Raw genomic sequence first — 19,138 nt, 5'->3', positions numbered from 1 at the left:
AAAAGTGTGTGAAAATGGAGGAAGTGGGCAAGATGCTCTTTGGAAGAGTTGGGGGGGAGTGTGGCTACCTTATTTCCACAATAACAGGGAGTTAGACACAGAGAGTTCTTACAAAAAGGATGAAAATGTTTGGAAGAATAGAAGGAAATAGCATGGAGCATTTTCCTTCTTGTCTTCTAATTCCTGCTTTATAAGTAATATAATACTATGACTACAAATGACTGGGAAAACTCCTTACATTTTTGTGCAATACAAGAAAACAACTTAGAAAATCCCAGGGGGAAAAAAAGTACATTGGTCCATCCCACTGCTAGAAGTTTCCTGTGCTCGAGTAATTTTAGCTGATGACAATGAGGGCACCAGGAACCTGCAGGATCTAATCAAGCTGAGGATTTTCTCTTTAAAAAATAACCTGGTTATTTTTACTAACCAAGGAAATTATTAACTGCAAATACCCAAACTGAGCAAAAATAAATTGCCTGTTCCAGGCATAGTTAGGCAATTTCACTGCCCTGAGCTATCTGTGCACCACAATTTGTCATCAGAGAGTTCACTAACAGAAACCACTTATTGCCTGAGCAACTTGACTGGAGGAAGATGTTCCTGGGAGCTGGGTATCCAAGGCTGTGTCTTTCAGTAGCTGTGTCAGCAGGTTGTAGCTCAAACCTGGGGCCTTGCTGACCTTCTGGGGGTCCTTTTGATCAATGGATGAAAGAACAAGGTCTTCCTAGGCTTGTGAGGGACCCACTGCTGTCACTCGTTTCCAAGGGAAGAGTGGCAATGCTGAGGGTGTCAGGAGGAGCTCAGGAGACTATTCTGAGGTTGTCCTGGTGTTGCAGGGAGGCTCCCAGACACTACTGAGGAGATAAAGAGCCATCTCTTGTCTTGTAACTGCCTATCACTGTTGCTGTCTTTATCCAGGGCCAGCAGCACATCTCGACCGACCGCACAGGGAGTCACCGGAGACAGCAAGCCTACATCACTCCAACGATAGCTCAGGCCCCGTACTCTTTCCCGCACAATAGCCCCAGCCACGGTACAGTTCATCCCCACCTGGCCGCGGCTGCCGCTGCTCACCTGCCCACCCAGCCCCACCTGTACACATACACCGCCCCCGCCGCCCTGGGCTCCACGGGCACCGTCGCGCACCTGGTGGCCTCGCAAGGCTCTGCCCGGCACGCGGTGCAGCACACCACCTACCCCGCCAGCATCGTCCACCAGGTCCCCGTCAGCATGGGCCCGCGCGTCCTGCCCTCGCCCACCATCCACCCGAGTCAGTACCAGGCTCAGTTTGCCCATCAGACCTATATCAGTGCTTCTCCAGCCTCCACAGTCTACACTGGATACCCACTGAGCCCCACCAAGGTCAACCAGTACCCTTACATCTAAACACTGGAATAAAGAGCGAGAGACGCACCCATCCCGGGGGGAGTGAGGCAGCCGCTTTTGTATTGAAGAACATGACAAACTAACAATGCAATGGGAGGCTCGTGTGAAACTTGAACGAAGGAGACTTTAGGAAGAAAAGAAAAAGAGGAAAGAAGGGGGAAAACCAATTCTACAATTTTTATTTAAAAAAAAAAAGAAAATGGAAAAAAAGAACAGAAAAAAAAATAAACCACAAAAAAAACCCAACCATTCTGCACCAAACTAGAGAGAAAGAGAAAAGGAGAAGGACCCTCCAGCGGGTCCTGTCTTTTGAAGAACTTCACCAACAGACTTTTAAAGGTTATTTTCATCCAATAGTGAGCTACATTTAGAAATTTGTTGTCCAGAACACCTAAAATTAAATCCGTTAGGTTTTTAATCCTGTAGGTATATGGATTAGGGATTTATCCAGCATTTCAAAGGGTTTAAACAGCAGTTTTTGTATCTCAAAGTATATATAGATTCAGGGGGATTTGTAGTGGAAAAAGAAAATGGGTAAGGGAGGCTGAGGGTGGAGGACAAAACATTGTCCCAGTGCTCTAAACTTGGACGTAACACTGCTACACTTAAACACACCTGGGCAAAATAGTCCATGCAGCACTGGTTGAGAGCAGAAGCAATGGGAGTGTTTCTCCCTCTACTTGAACACACTGGATAAATCCCTGAGAAATGCTATTCCTAAACATGATCTCTAATAATGTATGTTGGATTTCAGTTGCTTTTTTTTTTTTTTTAGGGATTTTTGTTTTGGTTTGGTTTGGGTTTTTTTGGAAGTGTTCCTTTTCAATCCCTAGCCATTTTAGTATAGGAGGAGACATTTTAGCTGCCCCCAACCCCCTGTCCCCAGCCCCGGTAGAATGTAGCACTATACAGGTCATACCCCTTTTTACTCTTTTATGTTGAACTTCAACGATACCAATAGACTATTCCTCAATGTGATTGCACAAAGAAAAGTGATATAACATAGGCATGTAACAATGTGATTGTCCAGGTGTGTGTGTGTGTGTGTGAGTGCAGATGCTGCCTTCTCTCTGTGGTGTGTTCCTCGGCACAGCCATTACAACTGTCACAGTCTTAGTTTTACATCATTCCCTCGTAGTGCCTTACCAAACTACAGACGCGGTTTAAGGGTTTACTTCCACTGGTACTCCTAGAAACTGACTGAGGCTAGTCGGAATTTACTCTCAGCTCTTTTTCTTTCTTTTTCTTCTTCTTCTTCTTATTTTTTTTTTTTTTGTTTGGTTGGTTGGTTGGTTGTTTTTTTTTCGGTTGTTACTGCCGATTTTCTCCTGCTGGTGGTGTTGGGTTTTTTCCCATGTCGTCAATCGTAGCTCACTTGGCGAGGTGTTGGGGAGGCTCGTTGGGGTCAGAAATGCGTATAGCTGGGTGTTTTGTCAAGCACTGGATGGGCTGGAAGCAACCATGTCAGCTGTGAGGACCCAGAGGGTCTGGGGACTCATTTGTGGACTGGTCTGTTTTTGTCCTGTTGAAATAGCAGGTTTCCTCCCTGGAAACTTAATTCTCATTCTGCTGTTTGCCGATGTTCTTGATGGAGTGGGAGTGGAGTGTCCACCCTCATCATCAGGTTGTCCTGGTCATGTGTTTGAAATGGGAACAAAAATTTAGTCCTTGATAGGGGGAAACACTAGTTTTTGCCAACATCTCTCACTGTGTCTGTTGATGAGAAAAGGTCATGAAAGGGCTGGAGTCCCAAAGCAAACATGAAAAAATCCAGTTGAGAGAGTCAATCTCAGGTTTCTTAAGTGAAAAGAGTATTGTAATACATAGAGCCTTACCCACTCTAACATAGCTGTGACACTGTGTGCCTCCCCTGCTCTCTTTTCACCTACACCCTGAAAAACTGCCTGCAGTGGCAGAGTGACCCTGGAACTGGAGAGCAGGTTGGTCCTCCACACCAAGGAATGCTACATGGTCATTTTGTTTTCCAGCAGTTTCTACAGAGAGCCTTTCCTGTCACTGGTTTTGTTCAGCGGGGAGTTTCCCTAGTAATTGCACTTGCACTGGTGCATCAGTACCATCATGCCTGTGGATGTCCTGAGGAGGAAGGAGAGAAAGGAATTTGGTAGAACGTTTCCATGAAAGCTGAAGTCTATGGGACTGCTCAGTTCCACTCTACATTTCCTTGTAACTAGAGCATGAAGTAATCAGGTGTTTTGCAAGATGCTGGAAAATAGCAGGTTTGTTGGCAGAGTGGTGAGGGATGGGTTCCCTGAGTGGCAGTGAGGAAGAAGGCTCTCTCAGGATGGAAAAGCTAGTAGAAAGACAAGCACAAATATATTGTTTCCTGGTAAGTGCTTGGCTGGCCTGGAAGATGAAGATCCTGCTATGCATAGGCTGCTCAGCAAGGCTATTGTCTTCTGGCAAACCACCAAATAACATTCCTGGTTGCCAGCTCTGGTTCCTGGGCTATTCTTGCACAGTTTTCTTCTCCTCCCTGTCCTTCATTCCAGCTCAATATACTGTAGATGAGGATGCAATCTCCCAGCAGCCTATGCACCTTACCCCTGCTCTTTTGGAAAGACAAGTCCCCTTTCATCTGAGGCAGGAAAAGAAAGCCCTGCTATCTCTCTTGCATTCCTCTCCTCTCTCACCAGTTTGGGAGCGAGAGCGTCATGCTGCTTTAGTCATGAAAAGGAAAGATAATGTTATTTTATTGTATGGTTGTTATGATTATGATTATTATTTTATTATTATTATATTTTACTCTGGGTTTTAATTGCACACGCATTCCTTAAACTTTGTGGGTTTTTTTTTCTCTTATTGTTGTTATTGTTGTTAATTTTATTTCTCTTCATCAGTGGCATTGGAAGGGTTACTGTGATTGTGAGAACTGCAGGAGGAAGGAGAAATGAGATTATTCCGATGATGAAAACTCTGCCACTAATCTGGGGGAGTGGGACCGCTCAGTGAGAGTGGTTACAGCCTTGAGGAACAGGAGTTATCCTCTGGGTCACATCTGCGTTTCAGAATAAGTCCAGAAACATTAATTCAGAGGCCAACACCTGACAGCAGCTAACATAATTATCTGTGAGGAGAGCTGGATCAAAGATAGGTAAGGACCTTAGTGCCCTGGGGTCCAGCTCAACATCCCTTAGTTTGAAAGGATGTTTAGATAAGATGAAGACTTATTCATGCTCCAAGCCATGATCATTGCACCCTTGCAAAAAACACAAGGCCACACTACATATTAAGGGTTCAGTTTTCCTAAAGGAGGACACAGAGGGATGGCTCTCCAGAAACTGGGCTATCGAGGGAGCAGCGGCAGAGCCGCAAGGGTGGCTCTCAGTCCCATCACTGGATAAGGCACACTGGCACACACTGATGGCATTAGCTGGGTAAAGCATAGCTGCAGACTGGGCAGTGTTCCTCATCTGCTCTTCCACTCTCACTGAAGACTAGGTGTCCACAGGCCAGGATGCTTGGTTTGATTTTTTTCTTTGTTCCTGATGTAGATTTTCCCTTCTTCTACATTTATTTCTTGTGGAATTTTGTTATGCTGTTCTGGTTGCTACAGTTTAGGTATTTATGGTTTGATTTGCATCCCCTGCTTTTTTAGAATAGGGGGAAGCAGTGACTGAATTTAAATTCCATTGAAAAATTACAGAGACTTCAGCAGAGACTAAAAGTTAATCATGCACTTGAGCGCTTTGCAAAAGAACTTCAAGTTAAATATTTATGTATGTGCTCCTCTGGCCTAAGATTTGCCAGCGTGGAAAGTTGCAATCTCAATCACAGTAATGTTTTACTTGTATTAATTGCATTTTCCCTGTGTATCCATCTGGCCTGCTCTCCCACATGGGATAAGATCTGATTCTGGAAGGTATTTGGCAGTGGAACTGTTACAACAGCACAGGCTGGCAGAGAGAAGGGTTACGCTGCATAACAGAGGAGCCACCTTTCAGATTGTTCAACCTGGAGTTGCTGGTCTGCCAGACAGTCGTGGTGATGGGATGCTGATTACAAGAGATGCACAGCACAGCCATCAGATTGCTTGATGGTGCAACACTGTGTGAGAGCTGTGTTTTCTGGTGGGTATAAGGGAGCTGAGCAACACCTTTTCCCTCACACCTGTATAAGGGAATTGTATGGATGAAGGTGTCGTTGGTCATAGGGGAAACACAGTCATTTCAGCAGAGGAAGTAAAAGCTTTGCATGCTGTCAGTACCACACACATAATAATAGCCAGCTGGTTTTGCTTGCAGAGTCCTTTGGAGAGGAAATGGGATTGGCATGGTTTGGTTCAGTTGGTGTTCCTTGTGTGCATGGAGTAAATGGTGTGGAAACTTGAGGGGGTAGGAGAATGTTTAGATACTGGAAGTTTTATGGGTGGCTTATGGCTGGCAGAGTGAAAAAGTGGTTCTTTTCCCCATCATGTCCTCTTGCATTCTGCTTGTGCAGGAAGTAGAAGGGAGCACAGACATTGTCTCTCCTCAGGAGGATGTTCTGTTGCCTCCTATGAGGTCAGAATGCAGTGAGGAGGGTAGAGAACCACTAACAGGAGCAGACTGGAAAACCCAAATGGAAGCGCATCTCACTGTAGAGTGGTCAAGTCCAGTCATTTGAGAGTGCAAATGCAATTGCATCTTCCCTGGCAGGTTTTATCTGCTTGTACCCAACAAACTGGGCTTTGGCAGGTCTCTAAATCTCTCTCTCTAGTAGTTTTGGTGTAATATGTAAAACATTCCAAGAAAGGGACTCTTTTGACTGTGACATTTTTCCTTTCTTTTTTATACATTCAAGAGGTTGTGTATTGTAATTTGGTTTGAAAGCAATTCCATTAGCAAATTTGAAGGGCAATAAACCTGTTTTTTTCTTTAACCAAAGATACTTTTTTTTTTTTAAGAGAGAAAGAGACTCCCATCTACTCCAGAAATTAAATGAAGCCACGAGTTATGAGCACCAGGCAATGAGGATACACCACGGAACTCAATCTTTCCATTCACTTTTTTTTTTTTTTCTCTCTCTCTCTCGAGTTTCTGACATCTTTTCAAGTAGCTAGCTTGATGAGCAGAGAAATTCACACTAAATATTGCTGCTATCCTAAACTGTAGGGGATGTCAAAAATGTTTTTCTTCTCTTGTTATTGTTCATATTGATTTAAGTGTTTTAGTGGTGACATTGCAGTGTGCAAATGGTGAGCTGTGTAGTGGGGATAAGCTTCTGGATGCCCTGCATGCTTCTGTAGTGTCTCTTCTGGATTTAGGACACTGGTTTTGTTCTGTGGGTTCATAAAATCATAGAATATGCTGAGTTAGAAGGGACCTATCAAGATCAAGTCCAACTCCTGGCCCTGCACAGGACACCCCAAGAATGACACCATGTGCCTGAGAGCATTGTCCGAATGCTTCTTGAACTCTGTCAGGCTTGGTGTTGTGACCACCTCCCTGGGAAGCCTGTTCCAGTGCCCAACCACCCTCAGGGGGAAAGACCTTTTCCTGATATCCCAAACAGTGATGCCGCGGTCAGGCCAGACACAGCTGGGCAAGGGTGTTGGACTTAGACTTGTGTTCTTCCATGGCTTTGTAATCATTAGAGATCTTCAGTGCTACTTGTGGGCCAAATCCTGGATACCTGTATGCAAGGTCTGCTGTGGGTAGGCAATACAGACAGAAAAGGTATGGGAAGGGAATGTGTTCCCTCTTCCTGTTAACATAGGAATGTCCCTGACATTGGTCCCATTTGATGTGTGAGCTTCAAAGCAGTTGATCTGAGGTCCTGGGCACTTACCTATGTCACCCTCCTGGTGCTCCTGTGAGAAGGACCTGTGTCCAAAGTACCTGGAATCCCCAGCTTACTTCTCAAGGCCCACTTCTGTGCCTACAAATCATTTTTCTCCCTCCAGACACAGGGAGGAGATGGTTCTCTGCTGCTGAGGTTCCCCCACTGCCGTACTCCAATAAAGCTGCCTCTGATGGCGGTGACAATTTCACCCTGGGTTGCAGATGCTAAGTGAGGTGCTCAAAGAAATGGTGCCAGTCCTGTTGTTAGTGGCTGTGCATAGACTCCTTGCAGGAGTATTGCACTGGATAAGAGGAGCTGGGCTTTCCAGGCTGGTCTCCATCCCTCTTCCATCCTCACCACTAGCTGTGTGCATATTGCTGTGATGCCACCATGCCCACCAGGCACCCCATGCACACAGCAAGACCCACAGCAGGGGTGGCCCCTGGAAGGAATGCCTGGCAGTGTGCAGAGGAGCTCTGCTCACAATGACTCTGTGCTCAAGGGCTCCTTGTCTCCTGTGACAAATGTGATTGCTGTGAGGGACCCCAGAGGCAGTGGTTACCTGTGAGGAGCTGCTGATGCAGGTGGAGGTGTGAGAACCAGTCAGGAGGCAAAATGAGCTGAGTTCTGCACGTGTCAAATGCTTTCAGTGCGAAGACATGGTTTTAGAGCATTTGTGTGTGTTGAGAGTGAAATTTGAACGATAGATTGGCTTGGTTCTTCAGAAGTCTTAGGAAGCATACTAGGAGGTTTTGCATTCGGCATTTGTGGTTTGAAACTCCTGTTTCTCATTTACGGGTTAGCTTTGTCCTTCCAGTTTTAGCAGTGCTGCTATAACAGACTATTCATGTGTGTTTGAAGATAAAGTTTTGTTTTTAATCTTTTGCTTATCATAGTTAATCTAAGAAAGGCAATACTAAAGGTATATTTTTTTCCAAAAATGATATTTTTTACTGCACTGATAAATATTGTGACATCTCTGTTCTTAACTCTTTCGCTGTGAGGGGAACTGTGCAGATTCACACATACCTTGTAAATATTTGTGTGTACTTCTGACAGCCAGGGATCGATCTTCCTTCCTTCCTTCCTTCCTTCCTTCCTTCCTTCCTTCCTTCCTTCCTTCCTTCCTTCCTTCCTTCCTTCCTTCCTTCCTTCCTTCCTTCCTTCCTTCCTTCCTCCCTTCCTCCCTTCCTCCCTTCCTCCCTTCCTCCCTTCCTCCCTTCCTCCCTTCCTCCCTTCCTCCCTTCCTTCCTCATTTCCTCCCTCATTTCCTCCCTCATTTCCTTCTTCCTCTTCTTTCTTTCTTTCAAACAAGGTTTCCTCTTTGAAACAGAAAGCAATGGGGCAACAATGCTCAGCAAAAGCAAAGCTTATCCCACTTTCAGAACATAGCCAAGGAGTTTTTGCAGTGCTGGCATAGAGTTAAGTATTTAAGCCAATGTCTTTTGATTTTTCAGCAAACTGTTTGGAAAGGAATAAGACGGATAGAAAAGCTTTAGTCTGGAATTCTGATCAGAAAAGTTACCCGTCTATTTTATGGCATTTTTTCTTATGTTTTCCTTTTCTTTAAAAAAAAATATATTAAAAATTAAAAAAGGCTTGTTGCAGGCTTGCTTGCCTGAGCTCTAGGCTGGTTGGCGGCTGTTCTGGGAGTGCCTTGTGCTCCGGGACCGCTGGCTCCTTTGGAAGCAAACCCACTGATCAGGATTCTGGATTCTGATTGCTCCAATGGGTATCCCCTGGTACTGTGGGATACTTTTGCTTTTTTAAAAGAAGGATTTAAATACACTTACATTACGCAAACTGTGACCTAATGGCAATAATTACCTCAAATGTGGGCATTCATCCTGGTTTTAGCCTTTCTGAAATCATGTAGCCAGCTTGAACTTTGATTCAAAGACTCTGAACTCCATAGGGGCGGAATAGCGATAAATGCCCACCCTGGTCATTGTTGCTTGAGTGAATTCTGAAGACAGTGAATCTTTAAAAAGAAAAAAATTAAACCAAGGAATAGATTACTCTTTTATGTATTTTAATCAATTGTGATGTTAAAATGCACATGTAAGTATATATGTTTATAGCTACTGTAAAATGCTTTGGCCTTCTAGAAGATATTTAATGAGTCACATTTTAAACCAATATGAACTGAACAATAGACTGTGGCTACTTAAACAGTTTTCTGGCTACATTTTATAGTTATTACAGTGTTTTATAGTTTACATTTAAACTGGTACTTTTTAAGGGAAATCTTGTGTTTTTAAGTGACACCTTCAAAAACTCAGTACAGCTGCCTCTTTTTTAATTTTGCCCGTTAAAAATGGAAAAGTACAAGTGTGTTTTTAATATGTATATTCTGTTTTGAGATATAACATAGTGTTGGAAAGTCAGTCCAGAGATGAAGTAATCCAATGTATTCCAAAATCTGATTGAACAAAAACACTCCACCCGCTTTGAAGATTTAGTTCAAGAGATAAGCTATTTGTTTGCTTGTTTTAATAACATGCTTTATCAGGCCTCCCTGGGTTGGAGCAGGGAGCACTGTACAAAATTCACTGTTCTATGTTAAGATCCTCATCTGGATAAAGATACCCACATCAGGAGAATGAAGGATATTCGTAAGAAGGATTGTATTGTACTGTTGATAAATCATTAGCCAAACAAATAATTCCTGAGTTAGTGAATGCTTGATTTCTTTGGGGGATGGGGGGACGGGGGGTTGTTTCTAAGTGTGTGTGTGTGTGTGTGTGTGTTTATGTGAGCCACTCAGAGGCAATGCTGTAATTTGGCTTTCATCTGTTCACCCCTTTCTTACAAATGATGCTCACCACCACAGAAATGTGTTAAACCAGTAAACAAAATACAAAGTTCACTGACCATCTCCTTGTCAACTCTGTTTTCTCAGCACATGCCAGTCCCCATTAATGCTGTTCCCCACTGCTGCTACCCTGTACTTTGCATTTTGATATATCATATTCCCCACTCCCCAGTCTCACTTAGCTGTCAAGTTTCTTCTGTTGTGTTCTCTCATTTGGGTAATCAATGAACATGGTATAAATGTCTGCTGGGCAAAATGGTACTTCGAGGTCCCAAAAGTACAGGAATTGGCATGTAAAAATATGTATACGTACATCTGGGCTTCGGCTGTGGAGCTGGGGTGCTCACGGGAGGACTCCTTTCGTGTTTCCACTGTGCCTGAGGGGGTTGTATTTGTCCTCTCTGCAGAGGTGGTGGAAAGGAGCAATGGGCGATGCTTTGCAGCTGGGCACCGGTGCTGCTCCCAGTACAATCAGAGCCGTGGGGCCGGGGAGTGCAGCCCGCCTCCTCCTCCTCCTCCTCCTCCCTCGGCGCCATTCCGATGTTTGCCGTTCCTGCCTCGCCGGCCGCATTCCCAAAGCCATCAGGTGTCATATGGCAAGCCAGGAGTGCCAGCAGCACTGGGGCCAGCTGGAAAACATCCACCGGCCCTCACTGTGCACCACCACTCAGTCAACAGGCTTCACTGCCGCCGGCTCCTGCCGGCTCCCTGTTCTCCTGGGCAGAGTCACACTCAGCAACACCAGCACACTCAAGGAGCCACAGAGTCTTGTTGAATACCTTGGCTTACAGCTTGTTAGGCAAGAAGGGGTTTCCAACACTGGCAACACACATCCCATAAGATCTGAATGGTTACATACAACACCTCTGCCCTCAGCAAGGAAAGAAAGCGCTTCTGCAACGCTTCCACCTCACATGGTTACATACAACACTTCTGGCTTTTCTTTTCCCCTGTTATCCCTTATGTGTTTGATTTTTTAATTTTCTCTATATATTTTTTACTCTATATTCTTGAAACAAAACTTCCACACATATTCCAGGGCACAACCATTTCAGGTGTAAAAAAGGATCTCCACATCCCATGTTTCACCAACAAAGCAATCAAGGCGTTTTGGGTACCAGATTCTACTTGGGCAGAACTAGAATGTAGCCTGTATATTTCATACCAAATCCAATTTATGAAAGGAGAGGAAGTGTCATTAATAGCTTTAATAAAGGAGTGTGTGTGAGAGAGAGAGAAAGAGAGGGAGTGAGAAAGAGAGAAGAACGAGGGGCATCTTGGAAGGTGAAAAGTCTAGTTTTCAGGTAGTTAAAATGAACCAATGGGTGAAACATTTTTTTAAATGAGTTGTAAAATCCTTTTAAAAACAGAAGGGGTGAAGTGGAGGGAACATTTTATGCCTTTCAACTGCCCACGAGCCCAGCATACTCTGGATGGAAAGTGGAAGTTAATATACACTGCACCAAAATTATTAAGGGAAGGTGGGGGCAGAGCTGTGAAACACTATTGCAGTCACAAGGGAAAAGATGCCCCTGCCCCAGCTCTGGATCTCAAGCGGTTCTTTCTCTACAGTATCATCTCAGCCCAGTAACCCCACGAAAGCCCTGAGCCGTTGTGTTCCTTCACTGTACGGTTTCTGTAATAAGAGTGTTAATCCATGTTAATCTTTGTGAAAATTCTTGTGTGCAACAGTATTTTATTGTGTACTGCTTTTTTCCTATGTGAATTGTCCCTTTCTGTTTTCTTTTTTTTCTTTCCTTCCTCTTTTTTCTTTTTTTTTTCTTTTAGTAATATGTCTTTCTTCTTTTAAAAGAAAAAACAAAAACAAACTGATGTGTTGTAGACCTATATGTAACCTATTCCTTAGTCTCATATTATAGGTATGTTATAAGAATGGATATTTTACTTGGCTTTAGAATGTTTTACAAGAAAACTAATTCTTAACCAATCAAGTTCTTGCTACTAAAAAAAAAAAATGCTTGTGTTTTTCATCATGACGTTGTGTGCTTCTAATTAATAATCATTTTCGTTGTAGAAAAATGGAGTGAATTTATATTAGTCTTGGAAACTAATAATAGCATTGTAAATTTATGAGATGATTTTAACAGAAAATACATTATAGAAGAATATAGTTATTTTAATTGTAATATTACTAACTGTAGGGTGAGAAAGGAGGTCCCGTTGTGGTGAACTATGTTATAGCTTGTTATTCACGGTTTCTTTTTGATCATTTTTTCGGTCTCTGAGGTGAAACGAGTTATTAATCAGAATTTGTCAACTCACATATGCATATTGTATATGTGTAGAAATGTAATCACACTTTGTCTTGGAATTACATTAAACTGTTTTAAGTCACTGCAAAGTTTGTGTGTCTCTGTCTTCTTGCTACCTAAAGTTTGGTCTGAACATTTGGTTAGTTTTCAGATACTATTATTTATTCTCCTCAGTCTCCTGAAAAAAAAGAACACTAATAGTATCATTAATAATAAATTGTCTTCTTTTTGAGGTAACATATTTAGATTTGTGAGATGTATTTTTTTCTCCCAGGGCAGAAGTGCATCTGCATTCAGATGCTTCACTGAAGCACAGGAGGCTGCTTAGAGCTGCTGTGTTCAGCTCAGTCAAGAGCTCCCTGCTGTACCCACTGTGCCAAATGGAGTGTGGTCATCAGCTGCAAGTACAGGTCTTGATTTTCTTTTAGCCTGAGCCCTCAGTTCATTTGCTCCCTTTCCTCTCTTTGCCAAGTCCCACCTGACCATTGAAAGGCTCATATAGACATTAAAATGCTGAAACCACCATGTGTTGGTAATTGCCATACCTGCCTTTTTGGGCTATGCCTGATTTTTACCAGGAGGTTTGTACAAGAGCAAGCTGGAGGCATCTGCAAAGGGTCTCCTCTTATACCATAGTGTCACCTTGGAGGAGGCCAATGGCTCCTCAACAGCTCCTCTTAACAGAGGGAGAATAAGACCAGCTTGCATTTGTTGCTGACCTTTCCTAATGTGGTGACTCCTACACAAGCCCACTGGGTTTCCAGCCCATGGGGTTCATCTTGTTAGGTCAGCTTCTCCCTTTTTAGGGATAGCCAGAGGGGTGCTCCAGGAGCTGCCCATGGTCCAGGGCCACACTGCGTTCAGTGTCTGGCAAGTGGCTTCTGCAAACACGGTAACTGCTGGATGGCCCTGCAGGACACTGCCAGACGAGGGGATTGCCTCAGGACGCAAACCTGGAGTTAGCATGGGAGGCTCGTTTTATCAGTGAGTACTGGCACCTTAGTTTTACAGCCTCCTGCCTCATGTTTCCTTGAAATAAGCAGGGAGCACTGCAGAAACTGTTGCAGTGAATTTCTAGGTGGATATGAAACTTTTGGTAACAGGAATTCATGGACCCTTTTCTCCCCACTGCCTTAAACTGGTTGAGACCCAACTGAGCAATAGCAGTTAAAGCTGTGTTTGTCCAGCAAAGCAATTAAGTCAGTGTTTAATTTAAAATCATGTGTCCTATTAAACAGCTAACAGGTAATTGCAGTGTGAAGTACTCTACGGGAAATGAGGAGTTTACTTGGTCATTATATGAGAGACATTAGTGAATGATCTAATGTCAGCAACAGATGTAAATCCAGAACAGATAGCTTACCTAGTGTAGTTGCGCCATGTGTGTGTTGTCTTATGGTGTCTTCTTTATTTGTTTCTTCTTTTTGTAAAACTTATCAATAAAACTGTAAAAAAAATTTGTCACTCTGGTATCCAAGACCAAAACACATTAAAAATGCATTGTAGTTGGAGAATGTACTTTCTGACCCTTTTTTTTTTTCCCAGGAGGGGAGAGCAGCAGCACTCTAAGCAGGGTTTCTCTTAACAGAGCCCGCAATGCCGTGTGAGAGGAAACAGTGAGGGGTTCAGCCACCATATAAGAGGCTGGGTAGGATCTTCTCAAACCACTGGAGCTGCAGTAAATGGAGACCTGGAGACCACAATTCTGAACAGATGGTAGAAGTTACCACCAACAAACTTGAGCAAATCCAGCTCTTTCTGGGCCACAAGGAATCTCTGCTGATGCTTTCAGTGTTCACGTCAGCTTAACTGGTTTATTCTAGGTGTGTATAGCTCTTAAAATTGGGAAGGTGGGGGGGGCCTTATGGATGTGGTGTATGCACAGTGGTGCTGCTGTTCCTGGCATGTGCTGCTTGTGCTTTCCAGTGCAGTGGCTATGTTTTAATTCATTGGAGTCTGAAGTTTGGCACCTAAATTAGTTTTTATACATATAAGAAGAGCTTGTCGTAGGTACAGTGCAGCTCTGCCCTCCTGGTTACCATTCATGTCAAATTAAGCTGTTAATGGGGGTCAGGGAGAAGGAGAATGATCCTGCTCTGTGAAACACAGGCTGCTGTGTTTTGGTCACTTGTGCACGTGTTGGATCTCCACAGCAAACCCATGCTGGAGCAGTAGATCTGCAGTTTGTAAATTCCCACGTCTTCTCTTACTCTGCTGGTCAGGCCAAGCCTGCGTCAGCATTTCCTGCAATGCACCCTTTTCTTTATATTTTCTCCTGCAAGGGGCAAATAATGGGCAACAAAGGCTGTTATTTAAAGGCCCCTGCACTGCACTATATATCAAAGGCTCTGCTGTTTGGGACTTTTGCTCACAAGAAGGCAGCCACAAGAGGAGCTCGATGCACAGATCCACACTTAAACCAGCAAAGCAGCAGTTTCAGGGATAGGAGCAGACTTCTCCATGCAACACTGCCAGCCCTGGGAACCCTGCACGAGCAGCACTCTATTCCCGTGGGGACTCGTCACCCCTGTGTTAATGGTGCAAGGAGGCCCACTAAAAAGGCACACCAGGTAGCTTAAGTACACTTACCTCCAGTCTGCAATTGTCCACAGGCTTTTCTAGGCACATCCAGACACGTGCATGTGGGGTGCAGGAGGCTGCAAGTCCAGGAGGCATCTGGGACGCTTCCCCTTTGTAGTTGGACAGCATATTGCCTCGGGTGTGTAAACTCTTTAAATACAAAGGAGTCATTTTAGTCCCCTTTCTTTTTTTCAAGCTCATAAAAAAATAAATTAGAACCTGTAGAAACATCACAGAGGAGAAGGAGAATTACAGTTTAAAAGAAGGGCTTACTGTAATTCACAATACTGTGACTGGACCCTGCGATGAAAATTCTCATCCCCTCTTGACAGTCTGAAAAACCACAGAGAAGAATTCATGCTCCCACAAAGAGGGAAGCTGCTACTGAATTGGACTTCCAATGACCAGGGTTTGGGGCACAGCTGCTGGGCTGCTTGAGAAAAGCTTGCTTTGGCTCTCTTGAGGTTGTTTCTTCCATACCCAAATATCCTTGATCTGCCTCTCTCCTTCAGACACCAACAGGCCTCCTCAGAAGTTTACAGAACAGGAGTGACAGGAACAACAAAGGCAGGTCTGGAAGGAGACTGCAGGAGGATCGATGAAGGTTCAACCACACTTCACCTGCATATGCCAGATTATTTGTCTGTCCTGTACCCTGTTTGTGACATGGAGATGCAGACGCCAGAGCTCTGCTCTCCTCTATCGGTCTGCTGGTCACATTTCCCTGCTTTATCCCTGCTTTCTCTGGGTTAGGAATACCCCATCCTTTTTTAATTTACCCCTGTCCTGCATTGATCTCATTTCCTCACCTCTCCCCGAGCTTGCTTTCCTTTCCCTCAGTGTGGTGCTGACCCGAGGGCCACCGGGAGAAGGATGCGGCTTGTGAGAGGCAGCTGTGGGTAGTGGAGGGTGATGAGAAAAGCAAACCCCACAGGGCTGGGTTAGGGGTTTTTTAAGACTTTAAAATAATACCAGAAATGACGGTGTTTGCAGGTCATTCAAGAGCGGGAGACTGCCTCCTCTGACAAGATATGTGAGGAGGTCTGGAATTACTGGGAATGATGGATAAAGGGGATGAAATGCTTTGAGAGTAGATACGAGGGAGATAAAAGACAGCCGAGGGGGAAGCAGGCTATAGGTTGAAGAGGAGTTGAAAATCGATGGGAAAGTGAAAATTTTTAGACGTTCCGAGTTCTCACTGCTGGGAGGGGGACTGCAGGGGAAGGTTGTATGCTCAAACCTGTGGAAAAATCTGGTCCTCTGGCCATCAGATTTTTCCATGCAGCCTATGGAGCAGCGGTCTTCAAAGTAGGTTGGGCACACAGCAGTTCATGGGAGTGCTGGAATAAAGTGTTTTTCTCACAGCTCTTTTCAGCGGAACCTCCGGGCACGGCACCTCAGAGCAACCGCTGGGCCCTGACGAGGCGGAGGGACCCGCCGGCCGCCAGAGGGCGCCCGCGGCTCGGCTCGGCTCGGCCCGGCCCGGCTCGGCTCGCCCGGCCCCGCTCGGCTCGGCCCGGCCCGGCCCCGCTCGGCTCGGCCCCGCTCGGCTCGGCCCGGCCCTGCTCGGACGGCTCGGCTGAGTGAGTGCACGGCACACGCCGTCAGTACCAACAAGTGAAGGGGTTTTAAAACCCTGACTTATTCCTTAGCCGTAACTAAGGAGCACTGGAAAGTTCGTCTTGGCCAGCGTGCTATGCTGGGTGCTGTACATCCGTATGATACAAAGTAGTTTGGTGCTGGATGACATTTTTAAGACCTGAGCATGGTGGAAGTAGTTAACAACATAGGAGTGAAAGAAATGTGACACCTTCATAAGTAAAGAAGAAAACCTGAAGTGATGGAAGGTCACTCATCACCTCCCACCAGCAAGACGAATCTCAGCCAGTTCCTGGGCAACTACCTTGGGATCTCCCCCTTCTCCACACTTTTTATTGCTGAATGTGATGTTCGGTGGTATGGAATATCTTTTTGGTCAGCTGGGGTCAGCTGTCCCATCCCAGCCTCTTGCCTACCCCCAGCCTTCTTGCTGAGGGTGCAGAGGGAGAAACAGGAAAGGCCTTGACCTGATGCAAGCAATGCCCAGAACAGGCAAAACACTTCCATGTTAGCACTGTTTTGGACGCAGATTCAAAACATGGGACTATATGGGCTGCTGTGAAGAAAATCAACTCCATCCCAGCCAATCCCTGTAGAGCTGGGAAACATTGTGAAAGACATTATAATCCAGGGGCCTTGAAACAGAGCTAGCAAAAGAATTCAGAGAACATACAATCACAAAGAAATGAATTCAAATATTTCAGACAAAAAATAGTTGATACTAGAGGGAAAGCAAAAATGAACAGAATATTCATTCAGCACTCAAGTAAGGATATCACTACTGCTTTTCTCTAGAAGGAGTCAAACACACACTTTGATCACAGGGCTTGCTTTTGATCATAGGCAACAGCTCTGTGCCTGGGCAGAGGATATATAATACCTTAGCTGGATATCAAATATTAACAGCTCTGGCACATCTAGTGCTGGAAGCACTGATTGTGAGATTCACGGCAAAATGATGAAACTACCTGAGTGCAATGTCTGGATGGGGAAAGGTCACAGGGTCCCATTCATCCATTTCAGTTGCCCTTCCTCTGAATCCAAAGGGGAGTCTCTGGCTTCTTAAATCCATTTCTCATGAGATGCTTTGGCTGCAGTAAGAAAGATGAAGACTATAAGTTCTGATGAAAGTGAGGAGCTCTTTGGATTGTTGGGGTTTTCTGCACACCTTTTTCCCATTCCCCAGTGTATTTCACTTCAGCTGCAAAGGCAGCATCCTGATTTCCCATGAGGAAAAAAAACCAACAAAAAAAAAACTGAGCGGAGAGGTGTGTCTGTTTTGGATTTTTCTCATTACCATTTTCAGAATTTTCAAAGGAGACCATGCTTTCACCAATAAATGCTCTAAGATTTTGAGCAATGTGAAAACGCTTGAGAAGCCAATGATCTGCTTTGCAGAAAAGGTGTAACTTAAAAGCGATCTCTGAGAAGCAAACTGCTTGCAGTTTCCACCTTATGTTGAATGAAAATTTGGGGAAAGTTTTTCAGAACCATATGTGACCTTACTTTACAACAAGTGAAGGTTACAGAGAAAGGATCTGAGGTGTTAAAGAGATTGTTAATAAGGCACGTGCCTCCTTGCCCTGTAACTATACACAGGCAGTGTCACAGGTCAATGTGTCCAAATGCACACACTTACTATAAAGCTCAGATTTCTGTGGCTTCCTTCTCTCACTTTTCTTCTTCCTTCTTTTATTTATTTTCTCCCATCATCATGATTTTTCTCTTTGTGATAAGCAGAACTATCAATGGTCTGAGCTGGTCTGTGCCAAGGTCTCTGTAACTGAGCCATCTCGCTTCCTTGCCCAGGGCACTGTATTTACTCTCTGAACTGTGAAGCAGTTGCTTTTTAGTTTATTATGGCCTTTGTCTCCATTTATTAATAGGTTTTCTCAGCAAATGGCACTTGAAGTGCTTTGCTGAGTACACTAACCTCATCTGAAACCAACTGCATCTACCCTTTGTACAGCGCAATGTGTGTTTCTCCTGTACTTTTTGTGGCCTGAAATACGCTCTTTATACAGGCTTATATGACAGGTTACCTGGGCAGGACAGCTGTATGATCTTGAGTCTGTTTCCTCTTGAATAAGCACTGATTTCTTTCAGGACTTGTGGGGAAAATCTATTTTAATCCTCTGGTGAATCCTGCAATCAGAGGATCTAGCTTGGTGGAAAGGAGCCCCACTGGTGGCTGTGAAGCTGCATGCTGCCTGAAAGGAGCCTGGTGAGTGCAAAGAAACCCTGTAACTCCTCTGGAAATGCAAATGCTGCTGCTGCTGTTCTGCAGGGGAGACCCGCTGACACTGCTGAGCATCCCAAAAAGGAAGAGGAGGAGTGCAGGCATCTTTTACACCTCCAGGGAAATGCAAGGATAAACTCTGATCTGATGCTGATTGATGCTAATGAAAGGACTCCAGCAGACTTTGGAATAGGCCTGCAGGTAAGGAGGAATGATATCATTTGAACCTCGTTTCTGATAACAACCAAAAGGATGATACCATGCTATCATCAATCATGGCAGTACTGTTAAACCTTTTGGACGAAGATCAGAAGTGTAAGCAGGGGCAGGAGAACTCCTCAGCTCTGCCTTTCTCACTCATCCCTCTTTTCTGGGGCAGTCTGGTCCCTCTTGTGACCAGGACTGTCTGTGGATCAGACCAACACTTTGTGGACGTGCTGAGATGGTACTGTAGCCTTGCAG

At 44.6% G+C, this 19,138-nt stretch overlaps 1 protein-coding gene across 5 annotated transcripts in view; it reads left to right on the top strand.

The window, feature by feature from the left end:
* Nucleotides 1–12,347, top strand: part of LOC131573787 (homeodomain-interacting protein kinase 2) — a 145,458-nt gene extending 133,111 nt beyond the window's left edge. For all 5 annotated transcript variants that reach the window (XM_058828042.1, XM_058828043.1, XM_058828040.1 and 2 more), the window contains exon 15: nt 922–12,347. In XM_058828042.1, the coding sequence (XP_058684025.1) occupies nt 922–1,389 (468 nt within the window). In that variant the 3' untranslated portion in view covers nt 1,390–12,347. The remainder of the gene's footprint in view (nt 1–921) is intronic.
* The last annotated feature ends 6,791 nt before the right edge of the window (nt 12,348–19,138 follow it).

This window comes from Poecile atricapillus, chromosome Z (genome assembly GCF_030490865.1).
Source record: "Poecile atricapillus isolate bPoeAtr1 chromosome Z, bPoeAtr1.hap1, whole genome shotgun sequence".
NCBI classification, from domain to species: domain Eukaryota; kingdom Metazoa; phylum Chordata; class Aves; order Passeriformes; family Paridae; genus Poecile; species Poecile atricapillus.
Note: the sequence above shows the minus strand (reverse complement) of the source record. Positions and strands in the feature narration are given on the sequence as shown.